General features: G+C 41.4%; 1 protein-coding gene across 2 annotated transcripts in view; it reads left to right on the top strand.

Annotated features, from left to right (window-relative positions):
• Positions 1–26,963, top strand: part of HIBCH (3-hydroxyisobutyryl-CoA hydrolase) — a 116,080-nt gene that overhangs the window by 5,725 nt on the left and 83,392 nt on the right. For both annotated transcript variants that reach the window (XM_062189228.1, XM_062189236.1), the window contains 3 exons: positions 11,898–11,940; positions 16,266–16,406; positions 19,162–19,246. In XM_062189228.1, the coding sequence (XP_062045212.1) occupies positions 11,898–11,940; positions 16,266–16,406; positions 19,162–19,246 (269 nt within the window). The remainder of the gene's footprint in view (positions 1–11,897; positions 11,941–16,265; positions 16,407–19,161; positions 19,247–26,963) is intronic.

Here is a 26,963-nt window from a genome sequence, read left to right as displayed (position 1 = left end):
GCCAGGTGCTTCCTCCTGGTCTCGCATGTGGGTGCAGGGCCCAAGCACTTGGACCATCCTCCACTGCTTTCCCGGGCCACAGCAGAGAGCTGGACTGGAAGAGGAGCAACCGGGACTAGAACCCAGGGTACCGGCGCTGCAGGCCGAGGATTAGCCAGCCATGGCGCCAGCCGTGTTGTTGACTTTATAATTGACACTCTTGTTTATGGCATCAGTAATCACCCGAGGCTCTTGTCATGAGCTGCCAAGGCTCTGGAGCCTCTTGAGTTTGCCAACTCTGATCTTATTTAGACATTTAGACAAGGCCATAATCAAAATGGAAGTTCTCTCCTGCCTTCAGAGAAAGATACCTCCTTCTTTGGTGGCCCGTTCTTTCCACTGGGATCTCATTCACAGAGATCTTTCATTTAGGTGTTTTTTTTTTTTTTTTTTTTTTTGCCACAGTGTCATGGCTTTCCATACCTGAAGTACTCTCATGGGCTTTTTAGCCAGATCTGAATGCCTTAAGGGCTGATTCTGAGGCCAGAGTGCTGTTTAGGATATCTGCCATTCTATGAGTCTGCTGTGTATCCTGCTTCCCATATTGGATCATTCTCTTCCTTTTTAATTCTATCAGTTAGTATTAGCAGACACTGGTCTTGTTTATATGATCCCATTGACTCTTAATCCTATCATTATGATCAACTATGAACTTAAACTGATCACTTTGACTAATGAGATGGCATTGGTACATGCCACCTTGATGGGATTCAATTGGAATCCCTGGCACGTTCCTAACTCTACCATTAGGGGTAAGTCCGAGTGAGCATTTGCCAAACTGTACATCTCCTCCCTCTCTTATTCCCACTCTTATATTTAACAGGGATCACTTTTCAGTTAAATGTAAACACCTAAGAATAATTGTGTGTTAATTAAAGAGTTCAACCAATGGTATTAAGTAGAACAAAAAAATACTAAAATTAATAAAGTAGTAAGTTGTTCCTCAATAGTTAAGACAAGGGCTGATCAAGTCATTGTGTCTTATAGTGTCAGTTTCACTTCTACAGGTTTCCTTTTAGGTGCTCAGTTAGTTGTCACCGATCAGGGAGAACATATGATATTTGTCCCTTTGGGACTGGCTTTTTTCACTCAGCATGATGTTTTCCAGATTCCTCCATTTTGTTGCAAATGACCAGATTTCATTTTCTTTTTACTGCTGTATAGTATTCTATAGAGAACATATTCCATGATTTCAAGTCTATTGTTGATTGGCATTTAGGTTGATTCCATGTCTTAGCTATTGTGAATTGAGCTGCAATAAGCATTGAAGTGCAGACAGCTCTTTTATTTGCCAATTTAATTTCCTTTGGGTAAACTCCAAGGAGTGGGATGGCTGGGTTGAATGGTAGGGTTATATTCAGGTTTCTGAGGAATTGGAGAACTATTTTTAAGCGACGTTTCTTGGAAATGTTTGTAATCTTATTTTTTAAAGATTTATTTATTATGATCAGAGTCGGCGAACTCAAAAGGCCTCCATAGCCTTGGCAACTCATGACAAGAGCCTAGGGTGATTACTGATGCCATAAACAAGAGTGTCAATTTGTTCAGTCTACAACAGGAGTCACTGTGTACTTACTCCTCATGTAGGATCTCTGTCCTTAATGTGCTGTACATTGTGATTTAATGCTATAAGTAGTACTCAAACAGTATTTTTCACTTTGTGTTTCTATGTGGGTGCAAACTGTTGAAAGCTTTACTTAATATATGCTAAATTGATCTTCTGTATATAAAGAGAATTGAAAATGAATCTTGATGTGAATGGAAGGGGTGAGGGAGTGGGAGAGGGGAGGGTTGCGGGTGGGAGGGAAGTTATGGAGGGGAAGCCATTGTAATCCATAAACTGTACTTTGGAAATTTATATTCATTAAATAAAAGTTAAAAAAATTATTTGTTTATTTATTTGAAAGGCAGAGTTAGAGGAGGAGAGACATAGATCTTCCATCTACTGGTTCACTTCCCAAATGGCTGCAACCGCTGGGGCTGGGCCAGGCCAAAGCCAGAAGCCTGGAGCACCCTGTGGATCTCCCACGTGGGTGCAGGGCCCAAGGACTTGGGACATCTTCTGCCTCTTTGCCAGGCACATTAGCAGGGAATCACTCCATGTGGGAGACCTAGACCTAAGCTCCTGGCTTCTGCCTGGCCTTGCCTTGGATGTTGGAGGCATTTGAGGAGTGAAGCAGCAGATGGAAGATCTTTCTGTGTCCTCTTTCTCTGTTGTTACTTGGCTTTTCAAATAAATTAATAAACCTTAAGAAAAAAACCCTGCTTTTTAAAAATTCCATCCTCTCCCCCCACCAAACCAAACCAAAACAAAACAAACACCCAAAATAAAAAAAACCACGTTTGCAGACCCAGGAAATGAGCAGCCTCAGCTCACTAGTTTTCATCTGCAGCTTTCTCATTTATTCCTTATAAAAAGTTGAGAGATTCCTTTGCCTCAGTGTCTGCATTTGACTACGTGATGCGTGTGTTCATAACTGTTCTTAAGCTCCGGTCTCTCTTCTCTGTTGTTGACTTTTTCTGGTTAGTACAATAAATACTCAAAATCAGATTTCCTCCTACGAACAACTAGCATGCTTCCGGCTGTTTTCAGTACTGATGCTCTAGCTGTCCTGTTCTGAAATCTTGGGGTCGTTTTTGACATAGATCTTTTCTCTAAGCCGTTCCTTTCTGTTGCCTCAGTTCTTGCTCTTCAGCACTTCTCATGCCTAAGGTGCATGTTCTCCTGGACTTGATCTTATGCCTTATTCACATCTTACTTGCTTTTCAGCATTGCTTCAGTGATTTCATGTAGAGTTGCTTAATTTTGCAGGCCTGTGTTTTTTTAATTGGCAAATTGCAAGAAGTTCCTAAAGATTACAGTTCTCATCCTTCTAAGACTGTTGTTTTTAAATTTTGTTGTGTATTGTAATCACCTGGAAAATTTATTAAATACAGATTTCTGGGCCCCAACCCCCAAGGTTTGTTCAGTAGGTCTGGGGTGGGAAAGATAATTTGCACTTTTTTTTTTTTGACAGGCAGAGGTAGACAGTGAGAGAGACAGAGAGAGGTCTTCCTTTTTCTGTTGGTTCACCCCCTAAGTGGCTGCTACGGCCGGCGCACTGCGCTGATCCGAAACCAGGAGCCAGGCGCTTCCTCCTGGTCTCCCATGCGGGGTGTAGGGCCCAAGGACCTGGGCCATCCTCCACTGCACTCCTGGGCCACTGCAGAGAACTGGACTGGAAGAGAAGCAACCAGGACAAGAACCCTGTGTGCTGGCACTGCAGGCTGAGGATTAGCCTAGTGAGCTGTGGCGCAGGTCGATAATTTGCATTTCTATCAAGTTCCCATGGGATGCTTATGGTGTTGGTCCAGGGATCACACTTTGAAAACTGCTTCAAGAAGCCCAGTTGAGTGGGGCCTGCACTGTGGTGTAGCGGGTGGGACTGCCGCCCAGCAGTGCCGACATCCCATATGGGTGCCGGTTCCAGTCCCAGCTGCTCCACTTCCGATCCAGCTCTTCTGCTATGGCCTGGGAAAGCAGTAGAAGTTGGCCCAAGTCCTTGGGTCCCTGTACTTGCATGGGAGACTCAGAGGAGACTTCTAGCTCCTGGCTTTGGATCCACACAACTCCGGCCTTTGTGGCCAATTGGGGAGTGAACCAGTGGATCGAAGACCTCTCTGCCTCTCTTCTCTGTGTGTAACTCTGACTTTCAAATAAATAAATCTTAAAAAAAAAAAAAAAGCGCAGTTGACATTGTCTCCAGAAAATAATACAGATAAAAAAAAATTTCAGAATTGGCCAGCGCTGCGGCTCACTTGGCTAATCCTCTGCCTGTGGTGCCAGCACCCTGGGTTCTAGTCCCAGCTGGGGCACTGGATTATGTCCTGGTTGCTCCTCTTCCAGGCCAGCTCTCTGCTGTGGCCTGGGAAGGCAGTGGAGGATGGCCCAAGTACTTGGGCCCTACACCCACATGGGAGACCAGGAGAAGCACCTGGGTCCTGGCTTCGGATCAGCGCAGAGCGCTGGCCGTAGTGGCCATTTGGGGCACTGTGGCATAGTCTGTAAAGCCGCAGCCTGCGATGCCAACATCTCATATGGGCACTGGTTCTAATCCCAACGGAAGGAAGACCTTTCTCTCTGTTTCTCACTGTCTAACTCTGCCTGTCAAAAAAAAAAAAAAAAAATCATAATAAAGCAGCTGAGATGTGCATACGTTTTTAAAATGTCCACCAGATGGCAGTCTGGTGCCAATACAAAACAAGGAGAAGCCCATACATTCAGAAATGCTGGGAACTGATTTCTCACATACAATTTTGAGGCATAAAAGTTATTAATGTAAGTTTTTAAGTAACAGTTTAATATGAATTGGACCACATAAAAGCTATAGAATTATACATAACCTGGGGAGCATTTTAGTTGTACTTAGTTTTTTTATTAAAGATTTATTTATTTGAAAGGCAGAGTTACAGTGAGGCAGAGGCAGAAACAGAGAGAGAGGTCTTCCATCCACTGGTTCACTCCCCAGATGGCTGCAGTGGCCAGAGCTGTGCCAATCCAAAGCCAGGAGCTTCTTCCAGGTCTCCCACGTTGGTGCAGGGGCCCAAGGACTTGGGACAACTTCTGTTGCTTTCCCAGGCCACAGCGGAGAGCTGGATCAGAAATGGAGCAGGTGTATCTCTAACTGGCACCCATAAGGGATGGTGGCACTGCAGGCAGTGGCTTTACCCGCTATGCCACAGTGCAGACCCCCTGTACTTAGATTTTTAAAAATACCAATTCAGGAGTTTTTGTGTTCTATAAATGTTGTATATAGTGCTTTGTTCTTTGTTGCAGTAGGCTTACCTTAACTATTGCAGTGAAATAAAATTCTGCCTCAGGACTTGAAGCTAGGCCTTTGCTTCTGTTTACTTTTATAGTGCTTGTAGCACTTAAATAGTTGTCAATCTGGCAGCAGCCTCCTTAACCTTGAACTGACACTGGGCTACTGGCCTCATTAAGGAATTTGAAGTCCTTCTGGACCTAAAGAAATTCTATTTTTTTTGATACTTAGTCTGCATAAAATGATGACTTTGAGTCAAGTCAAAAAAAATTTAGTGTCTCTCAGATTTTAAAAGTCTGTATGAGGGGCCGGTGCTATGGCACAGCCGGTTAACACCCTGGCCTGAAGCACCGGCATCCCATATGGGTGCTGGTTCGAGTCCTGGCTGCTCCTCTTCTGATCCAGCTCTCTGCTATGGCCTGAGAAAGCAGTAGAGGATGGCCCAAGTCCCTGGGCCCCTGCACGCACATGGGAGACCCAGAAGAAGCTCCTGGCTCCTGGCTTTGGATTGGCATGGCTCCAGCCGTTGTGGCCATCTGGGGAGTGAACCAGTGATGAAAGACCTCTCTCTGTTTCTACCTCTCTCTGTAACTCTGTCTTTCAAATAAATAAAATAAATCTTTTAAAAAAAAGTCTGTATGAAAGCCTTAATTATAAAATGTCCCTCAGGGGCACTGTGGCACAGTTAGTAAAGCCACAGCCTGCTTGCCAACATCTCATATGGGCACTGGTTCTAATTCCAGCTGCTCCACTTATGATTTGGCTCCCTGATAATGTGCCTGGGAAAGAAGGAGAAGATGGCCCAAGTGCTTGGGCCCCTTCACTCATATGAGCGATCCTGAAGAATTTCCTGGCTCCTGCCTTCTGTCTGGCTCAATCCCGACCATTGAGACCATTTGGGGAGTGAACCAGTGGATAAGATTTTCTCCCTCCCCTCCCCTCCCCTCCCCTCCCCTCTCCCCCCTCTCCCCCTCCCTCTCCCCTCTCCCTCTCCCTCCCTCTCCCTCCCTCTCCTCTCCTCCCTCCTCCCTCTCCCTCTCTTCCCTCTCCTCTCTCCTCCCTCTCCTTCTCCCTCCTCTCATCTCCTCCCTCTCCCTCTCCTGCCTCTCCCTCCTCCATCCCTCTCCCATCCTCCTCCTCTCTCCCTCTCTCCCCTCTCCTCCCTCTCCCCCTCTCCTCTCCCTCCCCCCTCCTCCCTCTCCCTCTCCTCCCTCTCTCTCCCCTCTCCCTCTCTCTCTCCCCTCTCCTCCCTCTCTCCCCTTCCCCCTCTCCCCCCTCCTCCCTCCCTCTCCCCTCCCTCTCCTCCCTCTCCCCCCTCCCTCTCCCTCTCTTCCCTCTCCCTCTCCTCCCTCTCCCTCTCCTCCCCCTCCCTCTCCCCCCTCACTCTCCTCCCTTCCCTCTCCCTCTCTTCCCTCTCCCTCTCCTCCCCCTCCCTCTCTCTCCCCCTCCCTCTCCCCTCACTCTCCCTCTCTTCCCTCTCCCTCTCTTCCCTCTCCTCTCCCTCCCCCTCTCCTCCCTCTCCCTCTCTTCCCTCTCCTCTCCCTCCCCCTCTCCTCCCTCTCCCCCTCCCCCTCTCCCCCTCCCCCTCTCCCTCTCCCCCTCTCGCCCTCTCCTTCCTCTCCCTCTCCCCCCTCTCCTTCCTCTCCCCCCTCTCCTTCCTCTCCCTCTCCCCCTCTCCCTCTCCTCCCTCTCCCCCCTCTCCCCCCTCTCCCCCCCCTCTCCCTCTCCTCCCTCTCCCCCCTCTCCCCCCTCTCCCCCCCCTCTCCTTCTCCTCCCTCTCCCCCCTCTCCCCCCTCCCCCTCTCCCCCCTCTCCTCCCTCTCCCCCCTCTCCCCCCTCTCCCCTCCCCCTCTCCCCCTCTCGCCCTCTCCCCCTCTCGCCCTCTCCTTCCTCTCCCTCTCCCCCCTCTCCTTCCTCTCCCCCCTCTCCTTCCTCCCCCCCTCCTCCCTCTCCCTCTCCCTCTCCCTCCCCCTTCCCTCTTTTTCTGTAACCCTGCCTTTAAAATAAATAAAATAAATCTTAAGGCAACTGAAAGTATGTTATCACAAAAAAGAAAAAAAAAAAACCCTTTCAATAAACTAGGGATACTGTCACTTCAGTTTGAATTTTACGAAGATTTCATTTTAATTCCATCTTGCCTGCTATTTGAAATAATTTGGTAATGCGTCAAAGAAAATACTTATGCCTGTATTGCCCCCAAAGAAAATACTTATGCCTGTATTGCCCCTCCAGAGTTTATGATTGAATTTGATTGGTCTTTGCTGTGACTTGAGCTTTGGAATTTACGAGAGTCCCTGGTGATTCTTTTTTGTTTTAAAAAGATTTATTTACTTATTTGAAAGGCAGAATTAGAGAAGGAGAGACAGAGCAAGCTTCCATCCCATGTTTCACTTTACAAGAAGCTGCAACACAGTTGGGGCTGGGCCAGGTGGAAGCCAGGAACCTGGAAGTCTGTCCAGGTTTCCTGTGTGTCAGGGCGCAAGCACTTGGGCCATCTTCTGCTTTCCCAGGCACATTAACTGGGAGCCGGATCAAAAGTGGAGCAGGCTGGACTTGAATAGGTATCCCTATTGGATGCCAGTGTCACAGGCGGTGGCGTAGCCAGCTGCGCCACATCAGCCTACCAGGTAACTCTAATGAGCAGAAATGTTGTGGAATCCCTTGACTAGGATAAAAATGTTTTATTTGGGTTAAGGCAAATTCTGAATATAGTCCAGGAATGTGAAGTATGAGTGCTTAAAAAAAAGTGCCCCTTGTTAAGGTAGTAGTATTCAATTTTTTTTTTTTAAGAAGGATTTATTTATTGGAAAGGGAGAGTTACAAAGAGAAAGGGAGAGAAGGCAAAAATTCATCTGGTGGTTCATTCCCTATATACCTGTAACAGTTTCAGCTGGGCCAAGATAAAGCCAGGAACTCCATCCAGGTCTCCCATGGGAATGACAGGGGCTAAGTTTTGGGCCATCTTCTGCTGCTTTCTGGGGTACATTAGCAGGGAGCTGAATTGGAAGTGGAGCAGCTGGGACTTGAATCAGTGCTCATATGGGATGCTGGTGTTGCTGGTAGCAGCTTAATCAGCTGTGCCACAGTGTTGACCCTGTATTATGCAACTTGAATATAGTGTAACAGGAAAGTAGTATACAACTTGTATACAAGTATTTGTATAAGTTCAGTCATCTAAAATGTTTACAAGTGTTAATAATAGTCATAGTGCCATTTTTAAATTCTCAGCTAGGCTATAACTTCTCATATCTCAAAATATCTTTGAAAAAAAGAATTGGCAATGAATCAGTTCCCACAGTTAGTACATGTGTTTGCAGAAGTGCAGAGTCTTCACTGGGTGGCTACGGCTAATGATTCTAGCTTTGATTTTTCCATGCATCTTATATTTCTTAACTTCCTAAACAGAAGCATGCATTGCAATACATTGTAATTAAAGTATTTTTTTAACTTTTATTTAATGAATATAAATTTCGAAAGTACAGCTTATGGATTACAATGGCTTTCCCCCACCATAACTTCCCTCCCACCCGCAACCTTCCCCTTCCCCTTCCCCACTCCCTCTCCCCTTCCATTCACATCAAGATTCATTTTCAATTCTCTTTATATACAGAAGATCAGTTTAGTATATATTAAGTAAAGATTTCAACAGTTTGCACCCACATAGAAACACAACATGAAAAATACTGTTTGAGCACTAGTTATAGCATTAAATCACAATGTACAGCACATTAAGGACAGAGATCCTACATGAGGAGTAAGTGCACAGTGACTCCTGTTGTTGACTTTACAAATTGACACTCTTGTTTATGGCATCAGTAATCTCCCTATGCTCCAGTCCTGAGTTTCTAAGGCTATGGAAGCCTTTTGAGTTCACCAACTCTGATCATATTTAGACAAGGTCATAGTCAAAGTGGAAGTTCTCTCCTCCCTTCAGAGAAAGGTACCTCCTTCTTTGATGACCTGTTCTTTCCACTGGGATCTCACTCACGGAGATCTTTCATTTAGGTTTGTTTGTTTGTTTGTTTGTTTGTTTTTGGCCAGAGTGTCTTGGCTTTCCATGCCTGAAATACTCTCATGGGCTTTTCAGCCGGAGGCCAGAGTGCTGTTTAGGACATCCGCCATTCTATGAGTCTGCTGTGCATCCTGCTTCCCATGTTGGATCGTTCTCTCCCTTTTTTGTTCTGTCGGTTAGTATTTTCAGACACTAGTCTTGATTATGTGATCTCTTTGATTCTTAGTCCTATCATTATGGTCGATTGTGAACAGAAATTGATCACTTGGACTAGTGAGATGGCATTGGTACATGCCACCTTGATGGGATTGAATTGGAATCCCCTGGTTTGTTTCTAAGTCTACTGTTTGGGTCAAGTCAGCTTGAGCATGTCCCAAATTGTACATCCCTTCCCTCTCTTATTCCCACTCTTATATTTAACAGGGATCACTTTTCAGTTAAATTTCTCTTAGTGCATTGTTAGTTGTCAAGAACTGTGGTTTTTCTGGAAACTTTTTAGGAAGTCCCAGAGCAGAAAAATAGAATTTGATGAGTTTTTACAACCCACAGATATCTAAACCCCTGACACCTGGATCAAGAAATTAGCCAACACCAGCATTCCAGGAGCCGACCTCTTGTGCCTTCCTGTTATCACCCTCCCCCAAGTAACTTTTTACTTATTATAATTTATATAAGTTATTTGGATGCACTATTCTGCAGTTTATAACTTCGTGTTTACCTGTGTGTACAACCCTGTAACCGCCATCTGATTAGAGACATTTTCCAACTCCAGAAACTTCCAACTTCCAACCAAAAAACTTCCAACCAAGAAACTCCATGTTTCTTGGTCAATTTTGCTATGCTGTGTCTTAAGCTTTGTATTCCTATCCTAATAAACACTTTTACAACAATAAAATCAGAAGTATGTTTATTCCTTTGTAGCATGTTTTATTTTTATATTTTTTGTCATCAATATTTTTCCAGGTCATAAGTATTTTTAGTGGCTATGTGATGGTCATGTATAGATGTCACAATTTAAAAATATTGCTCTGCTAAGTATTTTGTTCTGAGTTTTTCTTCATGTAATTGTGTCCTTATAAATCAAACTTTGGTCACCCCTCTGGAATTTCCTAAGTGCAAGTGCCCGTGGAATTACTAGGCTGAAGGTATGATGTTTTTAAAAGCTGTGGTTCTTCATTTTCAAACTACTTGTTAGAAAGGCAGTACCAGGTCCGGCGCTGTGGCGTAGCTGGTTAAGCCGCCACCTGAAGTGCTGGCATCCCATATGGGTGCCAGTGGTTCGAGTCCTGGCTACTCCACTTCCGATTCAGCTTCCTGCTAATGTGCCTGGGAAAGCAGTGGAAGATGGCCCAAGTCCTTGGACTCCTGTACCTGTGTGGGAGACCCAGAAGAAGCTCCTGGCTCCTGGCTTTGGACTAGCCCGGCTCCAGCCGTTGTGGCCAGCAGATGGAAGGTATCTCTCTCTCTCTCTGCCTCTCCCTCTCTGTAACTGCACCTTTCAAGTGAAATAAATAAATCTTAAAAGATAAAAAGGCAGTACCAATCTATGTATCTTTTGGTAGCTTCAGAGATTGCCAGTAAGATTACATCTTAACTAAACCTTTTTTTTAAAAAAAAAAAAACTTAATAGTTTTTTTTTTTTTAATTTATTTATTCAGAATTACAGAGAGGCAGAGGCAGAGAGAGAGAGAGAGAGAGAAACATCTTCCATCCGCTGGTTTATTCTCCCCAAATGGCTGCGTCGGCCATAGCTTGCCCATCTGAAACCAGAAGCCAGGAGCTTCTTCTGGGTCTCCCACATGGGTGCAGTGGCTCAAAGGCTTGGGCCATCTTCTACTGCTTTCCCAGGCCATCAGCAGGGAGCAGGATTGGAAGTGGAGCAGCCAGGACATGAAGCAACACCCATATGGGATATTGGCACTGCAGGTGGCGGCTTTACTCCCTATGCCACAGCACTTGCCCCAATAGCTTTATTTTTTAGAGCAGTTTTAGGTTTACAGAAAAATTGAGCAGAAAATTTTGATAGAAGGATAATGACATGTATTGCAGTATCATACACACTAGTTACACTGCCCTAATTATCTCCTGTGGTCTACCTGTTCTTTCCTCCCTCCCTCCTAGAAGCACTTGGCAACCACTGATTTCTGTTGACTCCATCATTTTGCCTTTTTCAGAATATCAGATAGGTGAAAGTATACAATTTATAGTCTCTCCTTGACTTTGTAGTACACATTCAAATTTCTACCTTTATTTTGGGAAGGAGGGTAGCTCATTTATTTTTTTGGACTAAGTTTTTATTCACCTGTATGGATATACTAAGATTTGTCTTTCACCTTTTGGAGGATGTCTTGGTTCCTTCCACAGGTTGGCAATTATGAATAAAGCTACCATAAAATTCACGTTTGGATATTGTGTGGACATAAAGTTTCAGTTCCTACAGGAAAATATCAAAGAGCAAAATTGTTGTGTTGTAAGGGTTCATTTAGTTTTGTGAGAAACTACTCAACCGTCTGCAGTGGCAGTACCTTTTTGTGTTCCTACCAGAGTGAGTGAGAATTTTTTTTTAAAGATTTATTTATTTATTTGAAAGAGTTAGAGGAAGAGGGACAAAGCACGCGCGAGAGAAGGGGAGAGAGAAATCTTCCACCTATGTTTCACTCCCCAGATAGCTGCAACGCTGGGGCTTGGCTGGGGCTTTGCCAGGCTGAAGCCGGAAGCCTGGAGCTACTTCTGGGTCTCCCACATGGTGCAGGGGCCCAAGCACTTGGGCTATCTTCCACTGTGTTCCCAGGTGAATTAGCAGGTAGCTAGATCTGAAATAGAGCAGCTGGGTCTCAAACTGGCACCCATATTGGATGCTGGCATTGAATGTGGAGGCTTAACCTGCTATGTATGTCACTACACTGGTTCTGAGAATTTAAAAACACACACAACCTTTTGTTCTAATGTTTTAGAAGAGCTTAAAGTAAAAGGGCATATAGTGTTTACAAATTGAGACATGAATACCCACATTACTGTGCTCATTGTATTCTATGTTTGTTTCAGGTTCAATTCATTCAAAAGAACTAATATTATATTGCAACATTTGGTAAGTTTGGACTTTGTTTTATTGACATTATTGGATTGTGATGTGTAAGTTAAAACACCACTATTAGGAAAGTAGAGAAATATTGTGCTGGCAGATTTCCTTTGGTACACTGCGGTTCTCAATTTTATAATGTCAGCACTTGACACACATACCCTGTAGGAGGTGGCATAGAACATGGTTAAAAGCATGGCTCTTCAAGTCAGAATGTCTGGGTTTAAATAATGGGTCTACCACTTAGTCTTGGACAGAGTATGGGGTCTCTCAGCCCTCCCTTTTGATGTATTCAAAATGAGAATAATTGTGTGAGAGGGCTTTTCATGGGAAAGTGAAATAAGAGATAACGTGGGACAGGCATTTGATGCAGCAGTCCAGACGCCACTTGGGATGTGCATATCCTTTGTCTGAATGCTTATGTTGGAGTCCCAGCTCTGCTTCCAATTCCAGTGTCTTGCTCAGCATCCTGGGAAGCAATGGGTATTTGGGTCCCTGGCACCCACATGGGAGACTGGATTGAATTCCAGACTTTGGCCTGGCCCAGACCAGGCTATTGCTGGAATTTAGGAAGTAAACCAGTTGATAGTAGATTACTTTCTGTTTCTTTGCCGTTCAAATAAAAATTTTGAAAAAGGTAACATGATTTTCCATGAACTTTTTGTCTTTTTAAAAATTTTTTTAATATTTATTATTTATTTGAAAGTCAGAGTTATACACAGAGAGAAGGAGAGGCAGAGAGAGAGAGAGGGGACTTCCATCCACTGGTTCACTCCCCAATTGGCTGCAACGGCCAGAGCTCAGCTGATCCGAAGCCAGGTCCAGGGGCTTCTTCCGGGGCTCCCATGAGGGTGCAGGGGCCCAAGGAGTTGGACTATCTTCTACTGCTTTCCCAGGCCATAGCAGAGCACTGAATCGGAAGTGGAGCAGCTGGGACTAGAACTGGCGGCCATATGGGATGCTGGCACGGTAGGCAGCAGCTTTACCTGCTACGCCACAGTGCTAGCCCTCTCCATGAACTTTTTGAAGCCTCCTTGTTTCTACCTTAGAGTTCTTATAAGTGATAAATAGGATAATACATTTTAAAATCTAGCTTAGTGCATGATACACAATAATCATTTTATACTTGTTGACTATTTTGTTTAATGGTACCTTTCCAGTGTTTAAATGTTTTTAATTTATCAGATTGTAAAAAATAATTTTTTTGGTTCACTTTATGTTCCTTATAGAGCCTGATTAGTATCCTGCACATAAAAATAACAAGGCATATGACATAGTACTTAATGTATGCTAAATACTGTCCTAAATACTTGATATGTAGTGGCTCAGTTATTTCTCATTATGGTTGATACTTGAAATCTTGTATCTGCAGTTCTAAAATACTCAAACCAAAGTTTTTTTTCTTTTGTTTGTTTGTTTGCTTGTGGTAAATATATTTGGTGGCAAAAATCTAACCTGAATAGATTGGAAGCTGTTTTTTTCTTTATCTTAGGTAATGTGAATATTCATAGTTTGGTGCAAAAATTGAATAAATGTTTGATTATAATATATGGACCCAGACTTCATTTAGGGTGTTTTATATAGAATATAATACATTCTATGTTACTTTTCTAAAATCTAGAGAATTTTCTGAATTAGGGATGATGGCCTCATTCCCATTTTTTTTAAAGAATTATTTTATTTATTTGAAAGAGTTACAGAGAGGGGTAGAGCCAGAGAGAGAGAAATCTGCCATTTGCTGGTTCACTCACCAAATGGTTCACTCACCAAATGACCACAATGACCAGAGCTATACCAATCCAAAGCCAGGAACCAGGAGCTTCTTCCTGGTCTCCCACGCGGGTGCAGGGGCCCAGGGACCTGGGCCATCCTCCACTGCCTTCCCGGGCCACAGCAGAGAGCTGGACTGGAAGAGGAGCAACCAGGACTAGAACCCAGCGCACATATGGGATGCTGGCGCTGCAGGCGGAGGATTAACCGAGTGAGCCATGGCGCCGGCCCTCATGACAGTCACAAGAGAGTGACTGGAAGAGGAGTAGCCGGGTCTCGAACTGGTGCCCATGTGGGATGCTGGCACTGCAGGCTGGGGCTTTAATGCACTGCACCACAGGGCTGGCCCCCTCATTCCCATTTAACAGATCAGAAATTGAGGGTCAGAGATACAAGGTAGCATGTCCCAGTGTCACATAGCTAGTAAATTTGAAGTACAGTTTGAACCCAGACAGTCTGGCTCCCCTGCCTTACCTATAACACTCCAACCACTGACAGAGTGGGCACTGAGGGTGCAGAGTGTACCTCAGTTAAGCCACAGTGTGAAGCTCGTCCTAGGCTAGCGGTTCTGGACTGTGTCAGTAGGATGATGGGTTGTTCATTCCATTTGTCAAACGTTTTTTGGACACCTACTGTGTTTTCCTCAAGGGAGCATTTATTTCTTATAATGTTTACAAAGGCTCTGAAGTATTTTTCAGAATATGTTCTGCAAAATATAAATTTCAAGAGCAATTCTATGAAAAAAAAGTTCAAGTAGGAAATACACTGCTTATTGGGTTTTTATTTGCTGCCTTTCATTCATCTTTACTCTTTCAACACCTAATATAGAGATTGATAGACAGTAATAAATAGAAGACTAAATAGTATTTCATAGTCTGAGGGATTTTAGGACTGGGCTGTATACTAAGTCAGTTGATTAAATTCTCTCAGAACTGAAAATTTTAAAATTCAGGAGGTATGTATAGTTTGTCTTGGAATTGCCTGTATGCAAAGACTGAATAACTTTCTTTTTAAAAATTTTTAATAGAAAGCTTTTATTTAATAAATATAAGTTTCATAAGTACAACTTATGGATTATAGCGGTTCTTCCCTTCATACCCACCCTCTCACCCCCAAACCATCCCACCTCCTACTCCCTCTCCCATCCCATTCTTCATTAAGGTTCATTTTTAATTATCTTTATTAACAGAAAATCAACTCTATACTAAGTAAAGATTTTAACAGTTTGCACCCACACAGACACACAAAGTATAAAGTACTGTTTGAAGACTAGTATTACTGTTAATTCTTTTAGTACAGCACATTAAGGATGGAGGTCCTACGTGGAGAGCAAGTGCACAGTGACTCCTGTTGTTGATTTAAAAATTGACATTCTTATTTATGACATCAGTGATCACCTGAAGCTCTTGTCATGAGCTGCCAAGGCTATGGAAGCCTTTTGAGTCCACAAACTCCGACATTATTTAGACAAGGCCATAATCAAAGTGAAAGTTCTCCCTTCCTTCAGAGAAAGGTACCTGCTTCTTTGATGGCCCGTTCTTTTTGCTCGGATCTCACTCACAGAGATCTTTCATGTAGGTGATTTTTTGCCACAGTGTCTTGGCTTTCCATGCCTGAAATTCTCTCATGGGTTTTTTAGCCAGATTCGAATGCCTTAAGGGCTGATTCAGAGGCTAGAGTGCTGTTTAGTGCTGTTTGTCAGAATAACTTTCAATAACTTTGTTAGATTTACCTAGTTATTGATGCTTTTAGTTACCAATATGAAAGATGAGCATTTTTTTTAAAAAAAGATTTATTTATTTGAAAGGCAGAGTTATAGAGGGAGTTCTTCCATCGGCTGATCCACTCCCAAAATGGCCACATCAACTGGGGCTGGGCCAGGCCAAAGCCAGGACCCCAGAGCTTCATCTGGATCTCCCACGTGGATGCAGGGGCCCAAGGACTTGGGCCATGTTCTGCTTTCTCAGTTGCGTTATCAGGGAGCTGGATCAGAAATGGAATAGCTGGGACTCAAACCCATACCCTTATGGGATACCAGTGCTCTGGAGAGTGGTTTAATTCACCATGGCAAGGGCCCCAAGATGTGCATTTCTGCATTTCCTTTGTCTTTCCCATTCCTGGCAGCTCAGAGGAAGAGAGGGAGGAAGGAAGGATCCAATACTAAGATTTACATGTTGGTGTTCTCACAGGGAGCTGCCATGCCTCTCAGTTCAAAGGGTTACTGATTGTATCGATCAGTCACATTATACTGACATGCAATTGCAATGTACTATGCAGTGAAAGTGATCCAAGGTGAAATTAATACATTGTTTCTATTTACCCTTTGTATAGGTAATTGTTTAAGTTATCTTGCTTTTAACATAGACTACTAGCCTAGGCATACGGTCTTAACATTATTTTGTAAAAACTGGTAGGTATAGTAAAAATGTTGTGCAATTATACCTCAAAGAACTAGGAGATTCATTCATACTGAAGACAATGATTTGCGTTTGTTGTGTATGTTTTGATGTTGGCTTGTGGCAAAAACCTAATGAATTTTATGATAAAGTGTTATTTGTTTACAGAGAATGTCAAAGCACACCGATGCAGCAGGAGATGTACTGTTGGAAAGGAAAGGTTGTGCAGGAGTGATAACCTTAAACAGACCGAAGTTTCTAAACGCACTGTCTTTAAGTATGGTTCGGCAGATTTATCCACAGCTAAAGGTTTGTGAATTTTTAGAATCACTTATGTGGATCTTTAAAAAAAGTATATCACAATAGAACGTGTCTGGTATTTTCTCCCAGAGTTTTAGAACTCAGGGATATGTGCCCAAGCTCCCTTGATCCTTGGGACTTCAGTGCGTTTCCTGTGTGCTTATCTTAGAGCACCCCAGCTGATAAGAAGTTCATTGACTCACATTCAGCCCCTTTCTCTTTTATGTATCTATTGGTTCACAAGTTTCTTCTTTTTGCTGTTTGTTTCTGTGACCTTTTATTTATTTATTTAGAAAACTTTTATTTAATAAATATAAATTTCAAAAGTACAACTTTTGGATTATAGCAGTTTTTCCCCCTATAACCACCCTCCCACCTGCAAACATCCCATCTCCTGTTCTCTCTCCCATCCCATTCTTAATTAAGATTCATTTTTAATTATCTTTATTTATTTTTAAAAAGCAATATTTTTTTATTTATTTGAAACATGGGTCTGCAGGAAGAGGGCAGTGGGAGAGATATCTTCTGTCCACTGGCTCATTCCCTAAGTGGCAGCAACAGCCAGGTCTGGGTCAAGGGGAAGCCAGGAGCCAGGAACTCCATCTACATGAGTGACAGGGGCCCAAATACTTGGGCCATCACCTGCTGCCTTCCCAGGCACATTAGCAAAAAACTGACTGGAACCATCATTCTGATATGAAAAGGTAGGTTAACCTTCTGTGCCACAATGTGTTGGCTGCTGTTTCTCTGACCTTTTAACCAATGGTACTGGCTCTGCCTCCAAGGGCATGAGCTTACAAATCTAACCTGTTTCCACATGACAACCTGTTGGGTTACAGACAGCTGTTTTTAAATTGCTTGACCCGCTTGGTTTTTTTTTTTTTTAAGCTAAGTCATAAACTTTTCTTTCTTTTTTTTTTTTTTTTTTACAGGCAGAGTGGATAGTGAAAGAGAGACAGAAAGAAAGGTCTTCCTTTTTGCCGTTGGTTCACCCTCCAATGGCCGCTGCGGCCGGCGCATCTTGCTGATCCGAAGCCAGGAGCCAGGTGCTTCTCCTGGTCTCCCATGCGGCTGCAGGGCCCCAACCGGGACTAGAACCCGGTGTGCCGGCGCCGCAAGGCGGAGGATTAGCTTGTTAAGCCAGGGCGCCGGCCGAAGTCATAAACTTTTCTTAGTGAACTAATGGGACATTAGAAAAACAGAGGACTTCAAGACAAACTATTGAAATTTGGATTTTTACTTATTAATTGTGTAGGTTCGGCAGGTTAATGTCTGTATTCCTCACTTTCCTCCGCTGTGAAGTGAGGATTGTGATATTTTGTGAGACTGTTGTAAAGATTAAGTGAATTAATATATGTAAGTACCTAATCCGTTTGCCAAGGACAAAGACTAATTGTCCCCCAGCCATCAGTTCTATAATATGTTGGTGAGTCCCTCTTCCATTCTTCTGTTTCTGTTTGGGACACCTGAAAAAATGTCCTAAAATGTGATATAAAGAAATAAACCAAGTGTTGCAGATTAGAGTTGGGCTAGAATTGAAGAAAGTGAAAAATCCATGTTGAAATAACATTTCTGTTAATGTAGTCCGGTATGTCTTTTTAAAAATATTTATTTATTTATTTATTTTAAAGGCAGAATGAGAGAGGGCCGTTCTGAAGTCAGGAGCCAGGAGCTTCTTCATGGTCTCCCACGTGGGTACAGGGGCCCAAGTACTTAGACCACTTTTTACTGATTACCCAGGCACATTAGCAGGGTGCTGGATCAGAAGTGGAACAGCTGGGACTTGAACCAGCGCCCATATGGGATGCTAGCACTGCAGATGGCAGCTTAATCCGCTTAGCCACAGTGCTGGCCCCACATTTATATTTTTATTCTCTAGTATAGAAGTTATGCCCTGTTGGTTTTTCTTTGGTTAAGTATTTTGTCATTTTGACCATTGTTCAAAACTTTTCAATTTCAACTGATTTTTTTAAAAAATTTTATTTATTTTCATTTTGTTTGAAAGATAGGGATGGCAAGAGATCTTAACATCTGCTGGTTCACTCTCCAAATGCAATAGTAGGCATGAATCAGGCCAGAGCCAGGAACTGGGAACTCTGTCTAGGTCTCCTATTGGGTGGCAAGGCCTCAAGTGCTCGAGCCATTATTTGCTGCCTCCAAGGGTGCGCATTAGCAGAAGGTGGATTGGAGGCAGAGTGGTTCAGAATCAAACACTCACTGATAGGAGATGTGAGAATCCCAAGCAACAACTTAACTGCTGCACCAAACACTCACCCCTCCTTTGACTCTTGATTCTTTCATGCTGCTTATTTTTAAGCTGTCCTTACCAACCCCAAGTCACTTGCATATTTGATCAAAGTCATAGATGGTTTCACTGTGACGTTCTTATAAATTTTTCATTAGAACAGCATCCTGAATCACCACAGTAGAAAGGTTATTGCTTATTTTTCAGCAGTCTGTGTAACAACATTAAGCCCATATTTTTCTTGATTGCCAATAGTGGAAATTTCAAATGTTGTCATGAAACTTGTGTCACAAGATACTTGTCCAGTAACCTTGTTGATATAGCCTCTACTTCATATCAGAAAATAAAATTCCTTCAGTGATGAGTGGACAGATGGGATCCGTTCTATTGGATGGGTTTTAGAACAGGATCTGTATGTACACACATGTATGTGAATGCCTGTGTGTTCATATGTGGATATGTCTTTAATAAATTTGTATTTCTAATATGCTTATGCCATCTTCATTTACATTTGGATAGAAGTGGGAACAAGATCCTGAAACCTTCCTGATCCTAATAAAGGGAGCTGGAGAAAAGGCTTTCTGTGCTGGGGGTGATATCAAAGGTAAAGACTTCTTTCTTGTCAGTTACGTGCTTCTTTCCTCCCACTGGGACTGGTACAGAATTGGCAAATTGTTGTGGCTATTTGCTTTGCTTTTTAGAATTTTTTGATCATAAAGTTAAATCAAAGTTAACTTAGATAAAAGTACAATTTGGAGACTTACTTTTTGTAATTAATGTTAGAAGATGAGGGGAATAACAGATTAAAATCCCTTGCTTCACTATATAGGTGCCCTCCTGAAATTCAGTTACTTTGTCTCTCTCCATGAATAATTGTAAACAAAATATGCAGATTTGGTATGGGAGTCTACTTTATATTTCATAATGGCAGATGTGAGTCACACTCCCTAACAGCCTGGCCACCTTGAGGGACTTGCTATTTTCAAAATGTGAGCTGGTTGTACTTATTTCCAAAACTTTTCATACTTGCTCATCATTCCTAATCCATTCTAAGTACTTATTTACAACTTTATCCTATTTTAAATATATTTTTATCTTTGTTTAAACATGATGAGATAAATGAAAAGATTAATTCTCTGTATTTTTTTGATTGGTCAGATCAGTCTGCCTGTACACATGTAACTCTAAAACAGAGAAAGTGTCCTCAGGATTGAAATCATGTGTTTATATCACCACTGGTTGTCCATATTTTACATATACTAGAGACTTTTTACGTTTTCAGTTTTATTTCTTATGGAATTGGTGGGTCCATGAGTGGTTTTTTTTTCTCTTTATATTTGTATTTTGTGTTTTTTTTTTTTTTTGTATTAAGATACTAATCTTTAGATTGTTTTATTCACCAAATTTACAAGCTGGATTCAGGATATAATTTAAAATACCAGTGAAATTTAAACTAACTGTTTTAAAAATTACAGGTTAATGGATATGTTGATTACTTAAACTGGTTTGTTAACTGAATTATTTTTGAATTTATTATTTTGCTAACAACATGAATTTTTTAAAGACTGTTTTTCACTGTGAAAGTAGCATTTTCTCTGTAGTTGACCTATAATCTTGTCAGTTTACAAAGGGGCAAAGCCTAATGTATAGAATTTAGCTGCTTCTGACTGTGAGCTATTCCTGTATAAATACAGTTAAAATTAATTTAAATGATGAATCAATTTTAATTTGTATAGGACAAATTGATTAGAACACAAATTGGATTAGAATAAGATTAGAAGGAAATCTGAGGAAGGTTTTGGGGCAAAAGGGCTTTATTGCAAAGGTACTACAGCTTACTCTCCTTTCCCCGTAGAATTGGGTAAGCTCTGAGAAGAGCTGATAAAAGATATGATAAATGTCTTTTACTTTGAGGTATGTATCAGTGAAGCCCTCAGAATGACAAAAGGAAATATCAGAACTTTATTTTAGAAACCAGGAAAAGAAATTAACATTTGAGATAATTTGAAGGAAGATATATATTTTTAAACTTTTATTTAATAAATATAAATTTATAAAGCACAACTTTTGGATTATAGCATTTTTTCCCCCATAACCACCCTCCCGCCTGCAAACCATCCCATCTCCTACTCCCTCTCCCATCACATTCTTCATTAAGATTCATTTTTAATTATCTTTATTAATAGAAGATCAACTCTATACTAAGTAAAGATTTCAACAGTTTGCACCCACACACACAAAGTATAAAATACTGTTTGAAGACTAGTATTACCATTAATTCACATAGTATAACACATTAAGGACAGAGATCCTACATGGGGAGTAAGTGCACAATGACTCCCGTTATTGATTTAACAATTGACACTCTTATTTATGACGCCAGTAATCATCTGAGGCTCTTGTCATGAGCTGCCAAGGCTCTGGAAGCCTCTTGAGTTCACAAACTCTGACGTTATTTAGACAAGGCCATAATCAGAGTGGAAGTTCTCTCTTGCCTTCAGAGAAAGATACCTCCTTCTTTGAAGGCCCGCTTTTTTCGCTGGGATCTCACAAGAGATCTTTCATTTAGTTTTTTTTTTTTTTTTCCCCATAGTGTCTTGGCTTTCCATGCCTGAAATACTCTCATGGGCTTTTTAGCTAGATTCATATGCCTTAAGGGTTGATTCTGAGGCCAGAGTGCCATTTAGGACATCTGCCATTCTATGAGTCTGCTGTGTATCCTGCTTCCCAAGTAGGATCATTTCCTTTTAAATTCTATCAGTTATTATTAGCAGACACTGGTCTTGTTTATGTGATCCCTTTGATTCTTAATCCTATCATTATGATCAACTATGAACTTAAACTGATCACGTTAACTAGTAGGATGGCATTGATACATGCCACCTTCATGGGTTGGAATCCCATGGCACATTTCTAGCTCCAGCATTAGGGGTAAGTCTGAGTGAGCATTTGCCAAATGTACATCTCCTCCCTCTCTTATTCCGACTCCTATTTTTAACAGGGATTACTTTTCAGTTAAATTTAAACACCTAAGAATCATTGTGTGTTAATTAAAGAGTTCAACCAATGGTATTAAGTAGAACAAGAAAATACTAAAAATAATAAAATAGTTAGCTGTTCCTCGACAGTCAGGACAAGGGCTGATCAATTCATTGTTTCTCATAGTTTCAATTTCATTTCTGCAGGTTTCCTTTTAGGTGCTCAGTTAGTTGTCACAGATCAGGGAGAATATATGATATTTGTCCTTTGGGACTGGCTTATTTCACTCAGCATGATGTTTTCCAGATTCCTCCATTTTGTTGCAAATGACTGAATTTCACTTTTTTTTATTGCAGTATAGTATTCTATAGAGTACATATCCCATAATTTCTTTATCGAGTCTTCTGTTGATGGGCATTTAGGTTGATTCCACGTCTTAGCTATTGTGAATTGAGCTGCAATAAGCATTGAGGTGCAAACAGCTTTTTTTCCCCCCTTTAATTCCATTTGGGTAAATTCCAAGGAGTGGGATGGCTGGGTCATGTGGTAGGTCTGTATTCAGGTTTCTGAGGAATTTCTAAGCTGTCTTCCATAGTGGCTTTACCAGTTTGCATTCTCGCCAACAGTGGGTTAGTGTCTTTTTTTCCCCACATTCTTCTCTTCTCAGCGTCTATTGTTAGTTGATTTCTGTATGTAAGCCATTCTAACCTGCGTGAGGTGAAACCTCATTGTGGTTTTGATTTGCATTTCCTTGATTGCTAGTGATCCTGAACATTTTTTCATGTGCACGTTGGCCATTTGGATTTCCTCTTTTGAAAAATGTCTATTGAGGTCCTTGGCCCATCTCTTAAGTGGGTTGTTTGTTTTGTTGTTATTGAGTTTCTTGATCTCTTTGTATATTCTCATTATTTAATCTTTTATCAGTTGCATAATTTGCAAATATTTTTTCCCATTCTGTCGGTTGCCTGTTCACTTTCCTGACTGTTTCTTTTGTAGTACAGAAACTTCTCAATTTGATGTAATCCCAGTTTTAATTCTGAAGTCTTTGCCTGTGCCTATATCTTGCAGGGTTTCTCTGATGTTCTCTAATAATTTGATGGTGTCGGGTTGTAGATTTAGATCTTTCTTCCACGTTGAGTGGATTTTTGTGTAAGGTGAAAGGTAGGAGTCTTGCTTCACGCTTCGGCACATGGAAATCCAATTTTCCCAGGACCATTTGTTGAATAGACTGTCCTTACTCCAGGGATTGGTTTTAGATCCTTGATCAAATATAAGTTGGCTGTAGATGTTTGGATTGATTTCTGGTGTTTCTATTCTGTTCCATTGGTCTATCCATCTGTTTCTGTACCAGTGCCATGCTGGTTTGATTGTAACTGCCCTGGAGTATGTCTTGAAATCTGGTATTGTGGTTGTCTGGCTTTGTTTCTGTTGTACAAGATCGCTTTAGCTATTCAAGGTCTCCTGTGCCTCCATATGAATTTCAGCATCATTTTTGGGAAGATGAATTTAATCCTTGAATTCAAACTGTGGATCACAGATATTTGGGGAAAAATTGTTCTGAACATGTACAGACTGTTTTTCTGATCATTATTCCCTAGGTAATACAGTACCGCAATTATTTGCCTAGCACTTACATTATATTAAGTATTATAAGTAATCCAGAGGTATAATTAAAATCAGAGAGGATGTGTATAAGTTATATGGAAATACTACTACATTTTACATAGGAAATGTGAGCATCCACAGATTTTGATATTCTGGCAGGGGGCGGGGCGTGGAAGTGGAGTTAGGGTTCTAGACACAGTCCCCCATGGGTATAGAAGAACAACTATAAATCTGTTCTAGAGCTATTCTTAAAATTTATAGTGAACAATTTTATGTAATACTTTGCCATAAAAGGAAATGTGTGTGTGTGTGTGTGTATAGAATGCATTTAATTTTTATTCTTACAGGACTTAAAGACAGGAAAGACATGAGCTTGCAGCATATGGAAGAGAAAATTTTGATAGCAGTCTTGAGGTTGATAAGAGTTGGAGTACAGTAGAAAATCTGAACTTTGGATAATTGCAAAAGAAATGAAACCATTTGGTAGTGTTCATTATTGGGCAGATATTTACTGAGCACTTGTTATTAAGCTATGCAGTGGTAAGCTGTAGCATTGTCTTTGATAAGTTACATTACCAATGATATTGTTAAGATATAAGAAGGTGGGGACAACATTGTAGCATAGTAGGTAACTGCTGACTGCCACACTGGTATCCAGTGTTGGTGCCAGTTCACGTTCCTGCTGCTCCGTTAGCTCCCTGCTGATGGCCTGGGAAAAGCAGCAGAAAATGGCCCAGGTGGTTGGGCCTGCCACCCACGTGGGAGACTGGATGAAGCTCCTGGCTCTTGGCTTTAGCCTGGCACAGCCCTGGTTATTCAGATTATCAGGAGAGTGAACCAGGAAATGGAAGCTCACTGGCTCTCTCTCTCTCTCTCTCTCTCTAACTCTTTCATATAAATAAGTAAAATCTTTAAGAAAAAAAAATGATGAGAAACATGAACAAGGCAGACAAAATGACTCCCCCCCAACTAACACAACAACATTTCAATATTAGATTGTTAAGATGAAAAGATTAATGAAATGCCTGAAAAGGAATTCAAAAGAATGATCATAAGACTACTCAAAAACAATGAGAAGCAAATTCACAAGTTAAAGAAATCCATACACAACATAGATGAAAACTGTTGCCAGGAGATATATATATATATATAGAAGGCAAATGAAACTGAAATATTGGAAATCAAGAATTCAATACTTCAAATAAAAGGCACAGTGGAAAACCTTAAAAAGAGACTTGGTGAGGCAGAAGAAGGAATATCACAGCTAGAAGACAAGTCTTTGGAAATAGACAAATAATTAGAAAAACTGAGAATAGTGTTTAAGATTTATGAGATATTATCAAATGACCTAACTTACATGTCTTAGGAATTTTTAAAGTTGTGGAAAGAGAATGGATTAGGAAGCCTATTCGGTGAAATAATAACAGAAAACTTCCCTAATTTGGAGAAAGGGGCATCCAAATACAGGAAGTGCATAGAACTCCTAATAGACATGACCGGAAAAGATCTTCACCATGATACATTGTAGTCAAACTTTGAACAGTAAAACCTGAAGATTCCAAAATGTGCACAAAACAAATGCCATATTGCTTCAGAGGATCTCCAATTAGACTGACAGCTGATTTCTCATCAGAAACCCTACAGGTTAGGAGAGAATGGAGAAATATGGTCCAAGTCCTAAAAGAAAAACATTATCAATCCAGTGTACTATACTGAGCAAAGCTCTCATTTATAAATAAAGATGAAATACTTTCCAAAACTAACAGAAATTAAAAGAATTTGTCACCATTTGTCTAGCCTTATAAATGATACTTAAGGATGTGCTATGTACATAAACATATTATGAAAGAATGTGAAAGCAAAACATCTCCTAGTAAAAGTACAAAGGAAGGGGCTAGTGCTGTGGCATAGCGGGTTAAAGCCCTGGCCTGAAGTGCCAGCATCCAATATGGGCACCGGTTCTAGTCTTGGCTGCTCCTCTTCCGATCCCTCTCTCTGCTATGGCCTGGGATAGCAGTGGAGGATGGCCCAAGTCCTTGGGCCCCTGCACCCATGTGGGAGACCCAGAAGAAGCTCCTGGATCCTGGCTACAGATTGGTGCAGCTCCAGCCATTGCAGCCATCTGGGGAGTGAACCAGCAGATGGAAGATCTCTCTCTGTCTCTACCTCTCTCTGTGTAACTCTGTCGTTCAAATAAATAAAATAAATCTTAAAAAAAAAGTACAAAGGAAATCCAAGGCAAATTATAGGAATATTCATGGAAAAATGGCAAGACCAAGTTGTTACTTATCAGTAATTACTGAATGTATATTACCTAAATTCTCCAGTTAAAAGGTACAGACTGGCTGAATGGAATAAAAAATAAGATCCATCTATTTGCTGACTGCAAGAAACAACTCATCAATAAAGATACACACAGCCTGAATGAGAAAGGATAGAAAAAGATATTCTGTGCTAATAGGAAGCAAAAAACATCAGGAGTAGCGATCCTTTAATTTTAATTTTTTTTTGAGATTTCATTTTTATTTATTTGAAAAGTAGAGTTATAGAGAGAAATGGAGAGACAGAGATATCCCATCCACTAATTCACTTGCCAAATGGCCATAATGGCCAGTACTGAAGCTGGGAGCCCTGAAGCTTGTTCCAGGTCTGTCATGTGGGTTCAGGGGCCCAAGCACTTGGGCCATCTTCCATTGCCTTCCCAGGCACATTAGCAGGGAGCTGCATTGGAAATGGAGCAGCCAAGCTTTGAACTGTCATCCGTATAGGATGCCAGGTTTGCAGGCTGAGGCTTAACCTGCTATACGACAACACTGGCACTATTAGTAGCCATCCTAATACCAGACAAAATAGACTTTAACACAAATGCTGTTAAAAGAGGCAAAGAAGGGAATTATGTAATGATTAAGGGATCAGTTGAAGAGGAAGATATGACTGTAGTAAATGTATATTCCAATGCCAGGATAACTGGCTATTTTAAAACAAATGTTAGTGTATCTAAAGGGACACATAGACTCCAATACTATTGTAATGGGGGACTTTAATACCCCACTTTCATCAGACCAACTAGACAAAAAAATCAACAAAGAAACAGCAGAGCTAATCTACACTGTGGGCCAAATGGAGCTAATTGATACCTACAGAAAGAACATTTCATTCCACAACTGCAGAATACACATTCATTTTTTTTTTTTTAAAAAAAAGATTTATTTGTTCTATTTGAAAGGCAGAGTTACAGAGAGGCAGAGGCAGACAGAGAGAAGTTTTCCATTCACTGGTACACTTCCCAAATGGCCCCAATGGCCAGAGGTGAGCTGATCCAAAGCCAGGAGCCAGGAGATAATGATTTTCAAAGTTATGTTCAGAGCATGGATTACTGTCACAGACAGGCGTGAGATAACGGGCTGCCCACACAAGCCAAGGCCTGGAGTGCTGCTGAACTATGCAGAAATTGGTTACAGAAGCTAGAATATTACCTTCCTAATCTAATCTTTATTAGAAGCCCCAATGTTCAACGCAGGCACTTTTTAAAATGTATCCCCTCTTTTGCAGTTCTTTCTGTAACTTTAATTTCTTTATTGTACTTATCTAAAGGTTCACTTAGATCTATTCCACAGTTTTGACATCCTAACCATTGTTGCATTTGGTGTACCTATTGAATTAAGCTTTAATAACTTTATCTTTTAGTAGAAAGTATACACCAGGGAGCCTGTTGCCTTTTAATTTTTTTCCATGAA

This window comes from Lepus europaeus, chromosome 1 (genome assembly GCF_033115175.1).
Source record: "Lepus europaeus isolate LE1 chromosome 1, mLepTim1.pri, whole genome shotgun sequence".
NCBI classification, from domain to species: Eukaryota; Metazoa; Chordata; class Mammalia; order Lagomorpha; family Leporidae; genus Lepus; species Lepus europaeus.
This window is presented reverse-complemented; position numbering and strand designations above follow the sequence as displayed.